The 13,230-nt window shown below is 38.9% G+C and overlaps 1 protein-coding gene across 1 annotated transcript in view; it reads right to left on the bottom strand.

The window, feature by feature from the left end:
• Positions 1–2,850: 2,850 nt before the first annotated feature.
• The window catches only part of GPHRB (golgi pH regulator B), a 50,057-nt gene continuing 39,677 nt past the window's right edge, over positions 2,851–13,230 (bottom strand). The window contains exons 10-14 of the mRNA XM_086935502.1: positions 11,353–11,445; positions 10,056–10,151; positions 7,812–7,901; positions 7,002–7,067; positions 2,851–3,584 (exon numbers count right to left, since the gene is read on the bottom strand). Of these exons, the coding sequence (XP_086791628.1) occupies positions 3,378–3,584; positions 7,002–7,067; positions 7,812–7,901; positions 10,056–10,151; positions 11,353–11,445 (552 nt within the window). The 3' untranslated portion in view covers positions 2,851–3,377. The remainder of the gene's footprint in view (positions 3,585–7,001; positions 7,068–7,811; positions 7,902–10,055; positions 10,152–11,352; positions 11,446–13,230) is intronic.

The following is a 13,230-nucleotide window of genomic DNA, read 5'->3' as shown; positions in this document are numbered from 1 at the left end:
CAAGGCATTATTGTCTAAAATCTGATTCCAGGGCTGATACTCAAGTGGGCCAGGGCTCCTTGAGGAATCTATTCGGATAGTAATCTATCTATCCGGCTTAGTTATCTGAGCTAATTGGTTAATTTACCGTTATGTTTCCTTTGCCCGCAGGTGGATGAGGTGAGCCTCGCTATTCTATTCTAGTGCTTATGACTATTGATGAGGATCCCCTGGAAGAGAAGGATTAGTTACTTACCTGTAATCCTAGTTCTCTTCCAGGGGTATCCTCATCAAAGACATAAGCAACCCTCCCGCCTCCCCGGGAAAGGATCATTGTGGTTTTAATGAGGTAATGTCAATTCTTTGTGTCATGGCTTTTGAGTCACCGCAAAGAACAACTGGCCTAACTGTCACCCCTAAGGCATGATGGGAAGCTGGGGTTCATGACTGCCTTAAAGGCACGGTGCCAGTTTATCTCTATGTTGCTATGAGTTAGGTTTTTAATCTTTTTAGACTATGTTTCTGCAATGCAGCCTGGGAGCTGTATATGCTTTCAGTCCTATGTGAGAGTTTCTTCTGACTGCTAAGCATTAAAACCAATTCAAAGCATGTTTTGCTGTTGTTTTTCCCTGTTTCTAATGTATTCTTTTATGATATAATGGGGAGTTCTTACAGCATTATTCAGCTCTGGTGTATATAAGGCTGCAGTTGCTTATATATGGAGATACATATATATATATATGGAGATACATATATGTTGGGCACACTTATGATTGTGTTTCCGGGGTCCCGCGCATGGGCGGGAATATTCTAGTGCTTATGACTATTGATGAGGATCCCCTGGAAGAGAAATGTACTTTTCCTTTTTCAAAAGAAAAAGCACAGGCTGGACAATCATTTATTGGGTGCATTATTGTGTATCTGTGAATGGTGATTACTAGCCCACACCACATCACTTGAGTAGGCCTTGGACTGCTCTGCAATGATACCCTATGAGATTTAAGCGCTACAAATGGGGTGTTTGGGTCCCAGGAGAGGACAAAGTAGAACCATTAACTTGTGCAGACCACACAACTAATGACTCATTTTCCAACAAGGGTTTAAAGATACATTCAAATTAAATTGCACTTCGTGGTAATATTAATTTATTAACAATACATTTAGATGGCAATCCAAGGTGCCACAGTAATCACTCAACAATGTTAACCTTCAAAACAAATTACAAGGAAAACTAAATGTAACATACAAATATAACAGTTGTCGTGATTGAAGTGTCGACGTTTCGGTACCCCGTTGTCACCAAGTACATGGGTCCATCTTCAGGACAAAGTGACGTAATTTAACATACATATATGGACACTTGAAAAGTCTAATTTTTTGATGAGAAGAATATGAACTTATTATGTTGTTAATTTGTTCTTATTATTTATTTTATAGTGAGTGATTACCATGGCACCTTGGATTATCATCTAAATGTATTGTTAATAAAAGTATTACCACGGACAAGTGCAATTTAATTTGAATGTATCTTTGAACTCTATATTACTATTTTATGTATTGGGATATAACAAAATATATATATCACTGATTTACAAAAAAGTATGCTTCATTACTCCAACTGAATTGTCAATTAAATATAATTAATTTGGCATGAGTTACTAATTTTTTGTATATTGATATACATACCCAGTCTCCTGTGGGGTACCGGGTTGCTCACTTGTTGCCTGTCTTTGCACTTCTACAAACACCACAAAACCTAAGCTTTTTAAACTGTTGCTTTCTCATAGTTTGTGTGTTTTCAAGAGGAAAACACTAACCCCCTAATATTGTTGATAAAAGGAATATTCTACTTAATTTCAAATTTTTTTGGGGGGGGAGGGGGGAGAGGTGGGTGTAAACAGTGTAATGATAAATCATGTGCACATAGAATCTATCAGTGCATACATATTGCCCTAAAATCTAAGTGAAGCACTATTTGATCACAACTGTTTTCAAATTATAAGAGGGTGTTCTGTGCAGCAGGTGATAAATATCTGCACATCAAAAAGATTGTAAGCCCTTGCCCACCTTGTCACCCTTTCTGTGAACAAGATCACAGGAGCTTATTTGCAAGTAATGTCAATTAACAGTCCACGTTGATGCTTCTCCAGTGGATCACTCATTTTCTGCAGTCCAAAGCCAAGAAGCCAAATAGAAATAAAACAGGATAACCAATCATTAAGGAGTCATGCATCGGGCTAACTCCTATAATGACCAAAAACCTTCTGGACTTTAAAAAAAGACCAATTTGGATGACAGGTCACTTCTTGGAAGAAACATGGGCTCAATTCAACACCAAAGTAGATTATAACAAGAACTAATATCCCAAAACCAAACTATATTAAAAATCCTCTCATTGAAAAATGGAAATTAGACCAATTTGATCTACTTAAGTTGAAGGGAAATAGACCCCCCAAAAGATGCACCTTATAAATGACGATAATAGGGCTAAGGTGTCCAATAATATTTCGCGGCCAAATGTTCTGGAAAAATCATTGTTTTAATTATTTGTAAAGAATAGTCAGCGTACTCCGAGGAAGGGTGCTCAAAACTGAAAATAAATTGAAGGAAGGTTGGTGGTCATACCAATCTCAAAAAGCAAAAGGGACCATTGCTGCAACATTTAAGGTATGCTGATGGTGCTGGGGAGAGGGGAATGTGCGGGGCCCGCTGTAACCTAAATTTAAATGAAAAACGTCTGATTTCGGGTCCACCTTTGAAGAGACAGCATTTCTTATTGATATTAACTGGAAAAGGAAAGGACTATTAGGTTCTTTTTCCAGGAAGAAATAAAAGGTTGTAGCAGCAAAATGAGTCCTAAAGAGAAATAGATCATATTAAAATGTAATTTAATAACAGAAAATACAAGCCCCGACAATAAAGGAGCAGATCACTGAAATCTTCAAGATTTGGACTCACATTAGGTGAGATTAAAAATGTCATTCTATACCCTTCAACATTGATTTACATTTGATCTCCAACGCATTTCCATAATCACATTCATGCAGCCAAATACAGTGTAGTAAACTGATATGCCTTTTTCAGAACACTGGAGACATCCTTTAGCAGCTGACACTGGGGTGTTACTCTTACTGCAGCTTTAGGTGTGTATGAATAATCATTTCCTTTAACCCCAAACCTCACTCTCAAAGAGAGATGCGCTACTCATAGTACAGAACAAAAAGGAAACATTGATTCTCGTTCTACAGCCAAAGGCGTCAAACCGTGCAGACCACCACCAGGGGTCATTTCCGTAGCTTCAGAACGTCAGCATGAGCCCATGTCCAAAATCTCTGACTTCACCAGGCGAGGCTGGCTTTCATTGAGTCCATCAGTCTCTTATGGTGCACACCATTGGCTTACAGAGCCATATGCTTCTCTGGGGCCTGCTTGTGTGCCAGATAGAGGAAGAGGATGCTCGACAGGGCGCTAACCAGAAATATGACATCAAACCAGCGGTGATAGAAGTTAAACTGCAGCTCGCCTAGCACCTCGGTGATGATAGTGCGGTACTCCAAGGGCATGCTCATTCGGATCAGCAACACTGACGACACAAAGTACATGCCCTGCAGATACAAAATTTAAAAACACAGATTAGCAAAAACAGCTACAATCCCTGTATTTTCAATCCAACTTGTCACACCCCAGAAGCAGACTTCTCCATCATAAAGATGCTGCTCCCACTGGGATGGCAAAGATGACCTAGGGAGGTACCCTAGCTAGTCGAAGTCAAGGATTATCAGTGGCAAAAGAGGACTCATCACCTCCTTCTCTAATTTCGCAAGGAATATTTCTATATTACGCGTAGCATCAATGCTCAAAATACTCACCCTGCGCATCACTTAGTCCGTGCTGCATATTTAGATCCGTGTGGAAGCAGCTGCAGCATGTTTTATAAGAATATTGGCATATTCCTCTTCTCTGCCTTCATAAAATGTGTCAGAGAAGCATACTTTAAGCATAAAGTACTACTAGTCTCACACATTTTCTATTACCGTTATCCCTCGTGTTACTAAGTTTCACCAACTAGTCTTGTTTATCTCTCCCTCTGGTTCTCTTTTCTTCTGTTGATAACCAACTTGGATACAACTCTTTCTCAGGTCCACGCTCTTTGTTACGATAACCTACTTGGGCACAGCCTGGTACTTTTCCTCCCAATTCTTACTACAAAGTCGCATTTCATGACCACAGTCCCTTACAGGGGTTATTCGTGGTTCAATAGCATGTTTTCCTACCTCAAATTCATTTCTAATATTTCATTTTTTCCACATAGATCCAAGTATTGATTTCCTAACTCCCAGGTTTACCAGAACCCAAACAAGCATTACCAGAACAAACACACCATCATTAGCCAAATAACATCTTGATCAGGGACTAAGGTTTATTGGGGCTTATGACAGAGAGAAATGTATGGTATGTGATGTGTGCAACACATTTTTTAAGTGACTATGCACTGGCATAATGTGCGGCAGCATTTAACTTTAAATAGGCTCTTTGTTAATTCACAAATGTTGTCAGAAAATAGGGCCTCCAAACAAGTGAACAGGCCATCGTTTTTACAATACAGGGTGTCTCCCTCCTATTGCTATTGACAAAAATGACTAGGACGAAAGACTGTCTGCTCCTCAGCCACCAACCTAACACTTTTTGCCCCGAAACTTAACCCAGAGCTTATTCAGTTTTGAAAACAAAAACAAATAAGCAAACAATAACACTCCAGAGCCTAGACATCCTTGATACAGCTGTGCAATATAATAAATCAATAATCCATCTAACCATATCCATACATCCATACACCCACCCATACTTCTAGACTGCACCCATAAGCAGCATGTGTTGCTATCTGCAGAACTAAAGAGATACATCTGTAGCTATTAACCTTTTTTGTAGTACACATCAGGAATGAAAGCTGGATAAATGTGTTAATGGGTGCCATTAGTTTGAACATCCCTGCAGGTTCTGTCTCAGATTTGATATTCGGTAGTGTACATTAAAAAGAGAAAGGAAAACAATACAATTATTCTAGATTGCTCAAAAGCTATGGCAGCCTATTGTGAAGGGACAGGGAGCAAGCTGTGTTCTTTGTCCAAACAAAAGTCCTTATTACATCCTCAAAACGTTCCTGAAAAGTCTATATCAGATTTGAGACCTTACTACTTGGAAAAACTTTCTAACAGGGCTGCTTTTTCAAATAAAAGCTGCATTAAATCATTACATCAATGGGAAACACTAATGAAACATGAGCCCAAGTAAAGGGGGCAAAGAGAAATTGGACCATGGATATTTACATTTAAGATGGAGATAATAAGCATTCTACAGAAATAAGCTGAGCAAGGACAAAAGATGGTTGGTGGAAACTGAGACAAACACTGCCTACAAAGCCTAAATATCTTCATAGATGGGTAGTGAAGGAGCTAACCATGTTGGTTTTGAGGCTGGAGAAAATGTGTACAAAAGCTTCCCTTAGCTTTCCTGGGAGAGTGCACTAGTTGAAAGGTCAACGCAGACTAACGGATTTAAATCGAATGAAGCACACAGTGTTTGGGGACTGGTGAGAGGATAGTAGTAGGTACACATAGATCTCATGAGGGGGTGTACTACAAGAGGTAAAACCGGGAAACGCCATGGATGGCCCTGGAGATTATATGGAGTTTGTTTTTTGGGAGAGATTACGGGAGAGATTATGGTCATTACGTTTGCACACTACTAAATTGTTGGGGTGGAGCACTTTGTCTTTATGGAAAGGGAGCAGATCCTTCTTTAGAAATTGAAACCCAACTCGAAGCATATGCTGGGGATTGGGATTAAGTTAAGGTGTTCGGGAGAAAGAGCATCATGGCAGACAAGCGTCAAAGTCAGGGCACATTGACTGAGATTTGAGCCTGAAGGCGGGGGCTTTCCAGAAGGAAGTAGATGAAGATTTACATTTGATCTGATGTAATAGAATCTTGTGATTGGAATCCTGCCACGGAGGACGCAGCCGGTAGAATCTGTTAGTTCGAGCTGCCATCCGCTGCAAGTTTGGAATGGAAGTGTTGCGGTGGAGGGAGAGCAGTATCGAGGTTTTTCCCCCCAAGTGCTCGACTTTATAACACGGGACCTTTGCGCCATAAAAGCAGACCTCCTTCATTTATTGAGCAGGGACCGCCACACTCGTATATACAGCATCTGTGCTAATACTGAGAGGTTTGAGAGGAGCCCTCTTGCATTACATCTACATAAAGCACTGAATCCTCCTGAATTTGCGGCATTGCCATTTCTTTTCTACCCTGTCCTGATGAGGCCCGAATGAATGGGCCGAAAACCGTCGACCCCACACCACGGAGGAGTCCGACAAATCATAAATTGACATATAAAAGATTTTGACTACACGCTCCTTGTACTAAGTGGAGGGTTGATGTATCCCCTCAAGTGTGTTTTGGACGATCTCTTTCTTTTCCGGATTGCTTTTTGAGTTATGCTTCTTGTCTATTATTAGCATCCGTATGAAGTAACAATGGGTAGGAAGGATTTGTTATATGTATGTATTTATCTATGTATATTTTTTGTGTGCTTTTTTGCCATAAAAAAGATAAAAGATATTTTTGACTACTAATTTTGGAGTTGGTATTGGAGTTATATGAAAAAATAAAAAGTGTAGAGATCTAGGGCTCAGTAACAAGGATCAATTTGTTTCTTCCCTTTAGAAATATAGGTTTCTTTGTTCCACTGCATCATTGTCTGCTTTCACAGTAAGAGAATCCTGGGCATGACCTTGACTACTGAGATGAAGCACGGCTAAAATTTGAGTTGTCAGCGCTTCTTGACAATGAAAAAATTAGAAGGATCCCAACGACTGAGGCCTATTTTCAACCCACAGAAAGGGCTAAATAAAGTAATGGCTTTCAAAATCTGATCTAAACTTCATTCTGTATATTCAAACCCAATGGCAGATATGTAACTGACAGACATTTTGAACAATGATCAAATAGGAAAATGCTCACCATGATCTGTGCTATAAGTAGGACAATCACGTTGGAGGACTTGCTGCTGGAGATAGCATAAAAAAACTGAAAAGAAGGAAAACTCAATGACAAAGCAATTCAAGAGTACTGCAAAAATCCAGCTGGCCAGAAAACGTATTGAAACTAAATTCAATTACTGATAGGGCCTTGCCTGGAGTAGAAGTAGAATGAGAGAACATTAAACCAGAAAACTAACTTTTATCTGTCATGTGAGTGTCAACAGAGAGAGTAACCAAGTGGGATATTACGAACAGCAAAATATACTTCAGTCAGAAGGTTTTAGAATAACTGCAACATACTCCTAGTTGAGTATCAGCATCAGTTGTATACATCTATCTTTAAATTCAAGGCAGTCAATTAACCTGACCTTTCTGAAGATAACCTGCTATTTTGTCACAAAAAAGTTGTCTTTTGGTAAAAAAAAAAAAAAAAAAAAAAATTAAAAAAGAAGGAAAACAGTGTCATTCCAAAAAAGTCAAAATATAAGGCATACAAGAAAACAGTTTCCTTTATGTGAATATTGACTTGCCGATCCTCTGTGGAGGAGGATTTAGTCCCACAAATTGCCTGAATTCTCAGCAAAGGGATTGTTACTGCAGCACTTCATATGACTACCAGGAGTATTTGCTTTACAATGTACAATGAGACTCCTATTTGAAGCGGAGTACTGCTAGCCTCACTTCCACAATGCATATTACACTGCATCTCTACAATTAACTAGAACATCAGAGGCTTTCCAACAATATAACATCACCTTCATTCAGATAATGCAACAGAAGGGACACATACCTTGGTAAGTGTAATCAGTAAACCCCTGATTGAGGTGATAATGATGATCCCCACAAGGATAAATGAGATGTGCTGGGACCAGAACTTTACCTAAAAGAGAAACAGGAGATGGAGATATGCCACGTACCCTAGATGTTCGAAGGAAGCAATCAGCATGACACTCACATTCCCTTGATATCTCTCTCATATTGTTAATAACTATATAGAAATTGTCTTGCAAATCTTTACCAACATGAAATCAGGTTTCAATGCACTGTCAAGCAGAGAGTTTGTATTAGGGCATTTTTTTAAACGTTCTCCTAACTACTTTGAAATACTTTAATGAAAATACTATGGAATTAAGGGTCAACACCAATTTGTTTTGCTGTTCGTCTAATATTTAAGAATCCTTCATTGGAAGCTACCCTCTAGAATGTGGAGGAAACTCATCCGTAGCTTAGGATGTTCTTCAGTTAAGTGCCAGCGCCCGAAATCAACTTCTTTCAGATTTAATTAAATGATTTAAGCCTACTGGGACTTTTTGTGGAATTCACATTCTCTTCTGGAATACCCAAGGAAATATATATCAGCCACTTGCCTGCATTTACACAACAATTACTTTTGCAGGCATGCAGAACTAGGACTGTGCACAATATTTTACTTTATCACTAAATAAGTTGCTTGTCATGATGAAATAGTTTTCTCAACATCCCATGAAAATGGGAGTGCTCCTTGCCTTTTCCTCTCAAGAAACACATTTGGATTAACAAGAACCCCTTTATAGTACTTATGAAATCCTATGCAAATATTCAATTTCCAATCATTTTTATGCAGAAGCTAAACTTACTCATGCAGTGCAGACAGTATGCAGGAGTAAGATACTGGAATTTTTTCACTTGAAGCTATTTCTTCTTTTCTTTCTCAACACCAGGAAAATATTTTTCCTAGTGGAAAATATCTTCTCTTTCTCATTCCGGCAACATGTTTGTTCCAACCCAATATCCACAAAGTTACAAATCTGTGTGCCTTCTAGGTGTATTGCATGGCTCCTGCCCTGGTGTTTCTACTTCCATTCTTAACCCTAAAGATATAAATGCAAAATATCTTTCATGCCTTCATAAGCTCAATCTGCAGATGTATGTGCTCGCATATCATGGGGCCAGATGTACGGAAACGTTTAAACCTGCGATTGGGTAATTAGCACTGTTTGTGACCAGTGTATGTGTTTTTCAACTGTATGAAACCCATTTAGTAATCTGGTAACAGTTTACTGAATCAGTAAATTGATTTAGAAAACCATACCCAGTATGAATTTGGAAGGGGCATGTTAGGGTGTCCCTTCCAAATACTAATTACTTATGATATTTATTCATATTTGCGCCCAAAGACCGGTCGCAAAACATTTCTATTTTACCAACTACTGAAGGGTATTGGTAACCCATTTACAGACATAAAGGAGTCCTCGAAGGACGCCTCCCCCTTTTTTAGGAGTAGGCAATGATCTATAGTTTTCAAACCATATTTATTTATTATTTTATATACACACAGCTCATTGTCCTTTAAGGAAAACGAGTTGCATAAAAAAAAGATTGCTTTATTTAAGACATCAGCAGGCCACCATCCTGTGATAACAATGAATCATAGTGAATTGAAATTTGCAACCTACTTCGTTATTATGCATGAGGTTAGACGGATTTCAACCCTCACCGATTTGGATTTTTAAGAACCGACCAATTAGTACATAAGTCGGTAACTCTTTACTGGTCTAAATTGAAACCAGTATTTTGTAGCCAGGTAGTAGTAGACATGGCTCTTGATTCTGTGAACCAGGATTTGGGATTAATGCCAGCAAGGGGGTCATTTTTTGCACAAGAAAGTCTATGATAGGTGAGCAAAAAGGCAGTTTATCTGGCTATAACTTGTACACTAGATGTCTAGTAGCTCGAAGATGTTGTTGCACAGTTTGTGTAATCATAGTTGAGATATGCAAGGAGATCAACACTATTGTTTTCTCCACCACAGAGTGATTGCAAGGGATAAAACAAGGCAAAGTCCAGCAGGACACCACTGCATGACATGCACACTAAAGCACATACTGTACGCATGTGCTTTAAAAGCAGTACATCTATTATGTGAAATCAAACCCTAAAAAGGATGTATTATATCAAATAAAAACCATGAAATATTTATCAAGCAACACAGCATCAGGGAGTTTTAACAAGAAAACAAAGCTATACATTGCATTATCACTGGATTTGGTCTCACATCAAACTGTATTCCTAGGTAATTCACAGTGATCTCAATCCCTCTTGTGACTGGATCCGTCTTTCCAACGCGATCGAACACAATATTGATTGTTGCCTGCAAATCAAGCACAAAGAATTTATTATGACTAAAGAGTGTAGTACGGTGATGTATGCCTTTGGGAAAAGGCTGCCAAAATGCAATAATATCAATTCATATTGAAACAGCCTATTTCACAGTAGGCAAAATTAAGGTGTTATTCAAAAGGTTGATCCTAGACACAATTCACGTTCCAACCCCTATTTTTTCTAGTATAGGGGACATTAATGGCAGCTCAATCGAATCAAAGGCTTTTACGATGTTCAATGATACAGTACTGCAACTGGGTCAGTGTCTCTCTTAGTATGTGCAAGATTACTGTGGAGTCTTTGCAGGTTAAATCTATTCTGGTAGGCATATAACCGGACTGGACAGGTCAGCATGGACCAAAATTATCAGAGGATTATTCTCACTATTAATTTGGCTAAAATCTTTGTTTCACTATTTAATAAGAAAATGGGAAGTTAAGATAAGAAGTCCTTCCACTGCCCTGCCGTCTTTAAAGATCAGTACTACATCTGCTGTCCGCGGGTCTTTAGGCAGCACCGATTCATCCCTGATCACTGAACATATCTAACATTGAGCTGGTAATCTCATTGGTCAGGCTTTGACAGAACTCCATCGGCAAAACATAAGGATCCGGAGGCGTGCCTGATTGAAGTTGTGCTTAGCGCCGGCCCCAATTTTCAATAGTGATCACTTTGTCAATAGTGACCTCTTTGTTCAAGTTTGAATTTTGCTCTATCGTCAATCGAGGTGTCAGGCAGTCAGATACGAATCTGGTTATACCCTCTATTGTACCGGACAGTTTTGAACCCTTTAAGGTGCAGGGTTGCTCTACTTTGTGATTTTTATGACATGAAAAACTGATGTTTTTAACTCATGAATACACAACTTTTGGAAGAATTCAATGAAATAGTATAATCTTAAAATGCATAAGGTTACACATGCACAATGAATAAGAAGTTCAAGAACCTGCAGAACAGCTTTTTATTGTTATTGCTTACTTTTGATAAACATTTTGACAGTATATTGTTTTCTACACCCTACAGATAAAAACTGTCTGTATTGCTCTGGCATTTGTGCTATTCTGTATTTCTATCAATATTTCCAAGTGCATATTACATAACGTAAACATCAGTTTGAATTAAACATTTTAAAAATGCATTATAAGTATTAAAAGATCCATAAAATAAAAACTTGAATGTCAGTAACTTACCATAAAGATTTTCCAAACGCAGTAAATGGAAAAGAAGTAACCCAGGAAATTGAAGTATTTTCCCTGGAATGTTTTGGAGTATTCTATCCTCTCCTGAAAGAATAATCACCCGGGACAACATATGCAGATTACTGTGCAGAATAAAAAATTAAATCTCAGTAAAGCAGCATCACTATCTGATCAGATTAACACACACAAATGTTATTCTCAGGATGTAGTCAACAATTTTTTAGTTTTACCATAGTGTATGCTGCTAGGAGGCAAACAACTGTGTCGCACTTTTTGAAGAGGGGACCCTATGGCAAAAATGGACAATCCACATCACAAATCATTCTGCTACGCCAGAAGAGCTCCATAGCATATATTGCTGTCCATCTTCAACACTGATCCTCTCTTACACATATCAATATTTCACAAGCAGCAGCTTGTCAGCTATGTTAGAACAGGAAATACTTGTTCTTGTTTGTGCGACAGGTACCCATGTTAGGACTGATACTTTCTATGAACGTGCACAGCAGTGACATGTCTCTTTGTGCACCTCTGAACTCCTTACAGAGGTCCAGAATGACACCCTGCCACCCCATCTTGACCTACGACCAGACCCCGAATGAGCACGGTTGACCAATTTACAATAATACTGGGGCTCTTCATACAATTTCAGTTTGGATGATCCATCCAGGTCCTAGGCTAATTAGCTAAGTAAGGAGGTAAGACAAAGGTACCTTGAAAGTTAAGTAGACCACCTCTTTGAAACATCTAGATTTCCTGGCCAGTTAAAAAGAGTTCAGGCATATATGGCTCGAGCCCAGTGATATCTATCCGGCAGAATTCAGAATTAGGAAATGCTGAAACAGCCACATATTTGTCCCAGCATAAAAACTATGAGTCCCTCAATCTGATTTGGTAGATTTTTTCGTTTTAGGGATTCAGGATTTCAAATTCAATGAAAATATTGCACAGACCCAGTTGTTTTACCTGCACAAATTACGCCTTGTAAGTAAGTGCAGGAAAGAAAATGATGACATTTTAAGTCTTTTCAAAATGCGGAACTTAAAAAAGGAGAGGCAATACCAAACCTATGAACAACTATATCACGCAATCTTTCCCCAAGTACTACTACCTCCTGGAATGAGGTCCCAAGAAGTTAATCAGCAATGGCAATTTATTTTTATTTAATGTATGTAGGATTCTTTATGTGTGTTTTTTTATGTTTTTAACATTCATTTCAAGGCACAGGTAATGAATCAGTAAAACTAAACGAGACTGTGAGAAAAACTTATTTGAAAGTTTTTTTTTTTTACGAGTTTCTAAATGTATACACATATGCATTCAATTGCCCCGGTGGTTCTCCAAAGCTCTGTCCCAGTTGCTGAGCCACAAAACTGCACCGTTGGCGTTTCTTGGAAGGTTCATATGTACTTAGCGTTCCATATAAACAAGGCTAAAAAGTTGACCACTTATCACCTGAAGATCATCCAAGAGGTCTACTTCATTTTAAAGATGTCGCACAGCACTACATTAGTTCTTTCATGTGTAATGCGCTCCTCAGTGACGTTAATGGGATCTATGCTTGATTCCATGCAAAAACACTGATAAATCTGTAGTTGGCCTAAATCTGTACTGCCCATTAAATCTTCAGCCTTGAGAGGTATGACTGCACTATGAGAGCAATGAGAGGTCTTTATTGACTACTGGCTAAAGAAGGCATCGACTTTAAGACCTAGGGCCAAATTACGAGTCTGGTGTTCTGAGGACTGCCAGACTAGCCGGGGTGGCGGTCCAGCCACTGCTGCACCAGTCATCAGACCGCCCAGTTACAACTTTGGCAGTCAGACCACCATTGTACCGCCACAGCCGCCAGGGAACTGCTGCTCTATG

The sequence above is a fragment of the Lissotriton vulgaris genome, chromosome 8 (assembly GCF_964263255.1).
Source record: "Lissotriton vulgaris chromosome 8, aLisVul1.2, whole genome shotgun sequence".
Classification (NCBI taxonomy): Eukaryota; Metazoa; Chordata; class Amphibia; order Caudata; family Salamandridae; genus Lissotriton; species Lissotriton vulgaris.
The sequence above is the reverse complement of the archived record's forward strand: the minus strand, read 5'-3'. Positions and strand labels throughout refer to the sequence as shown.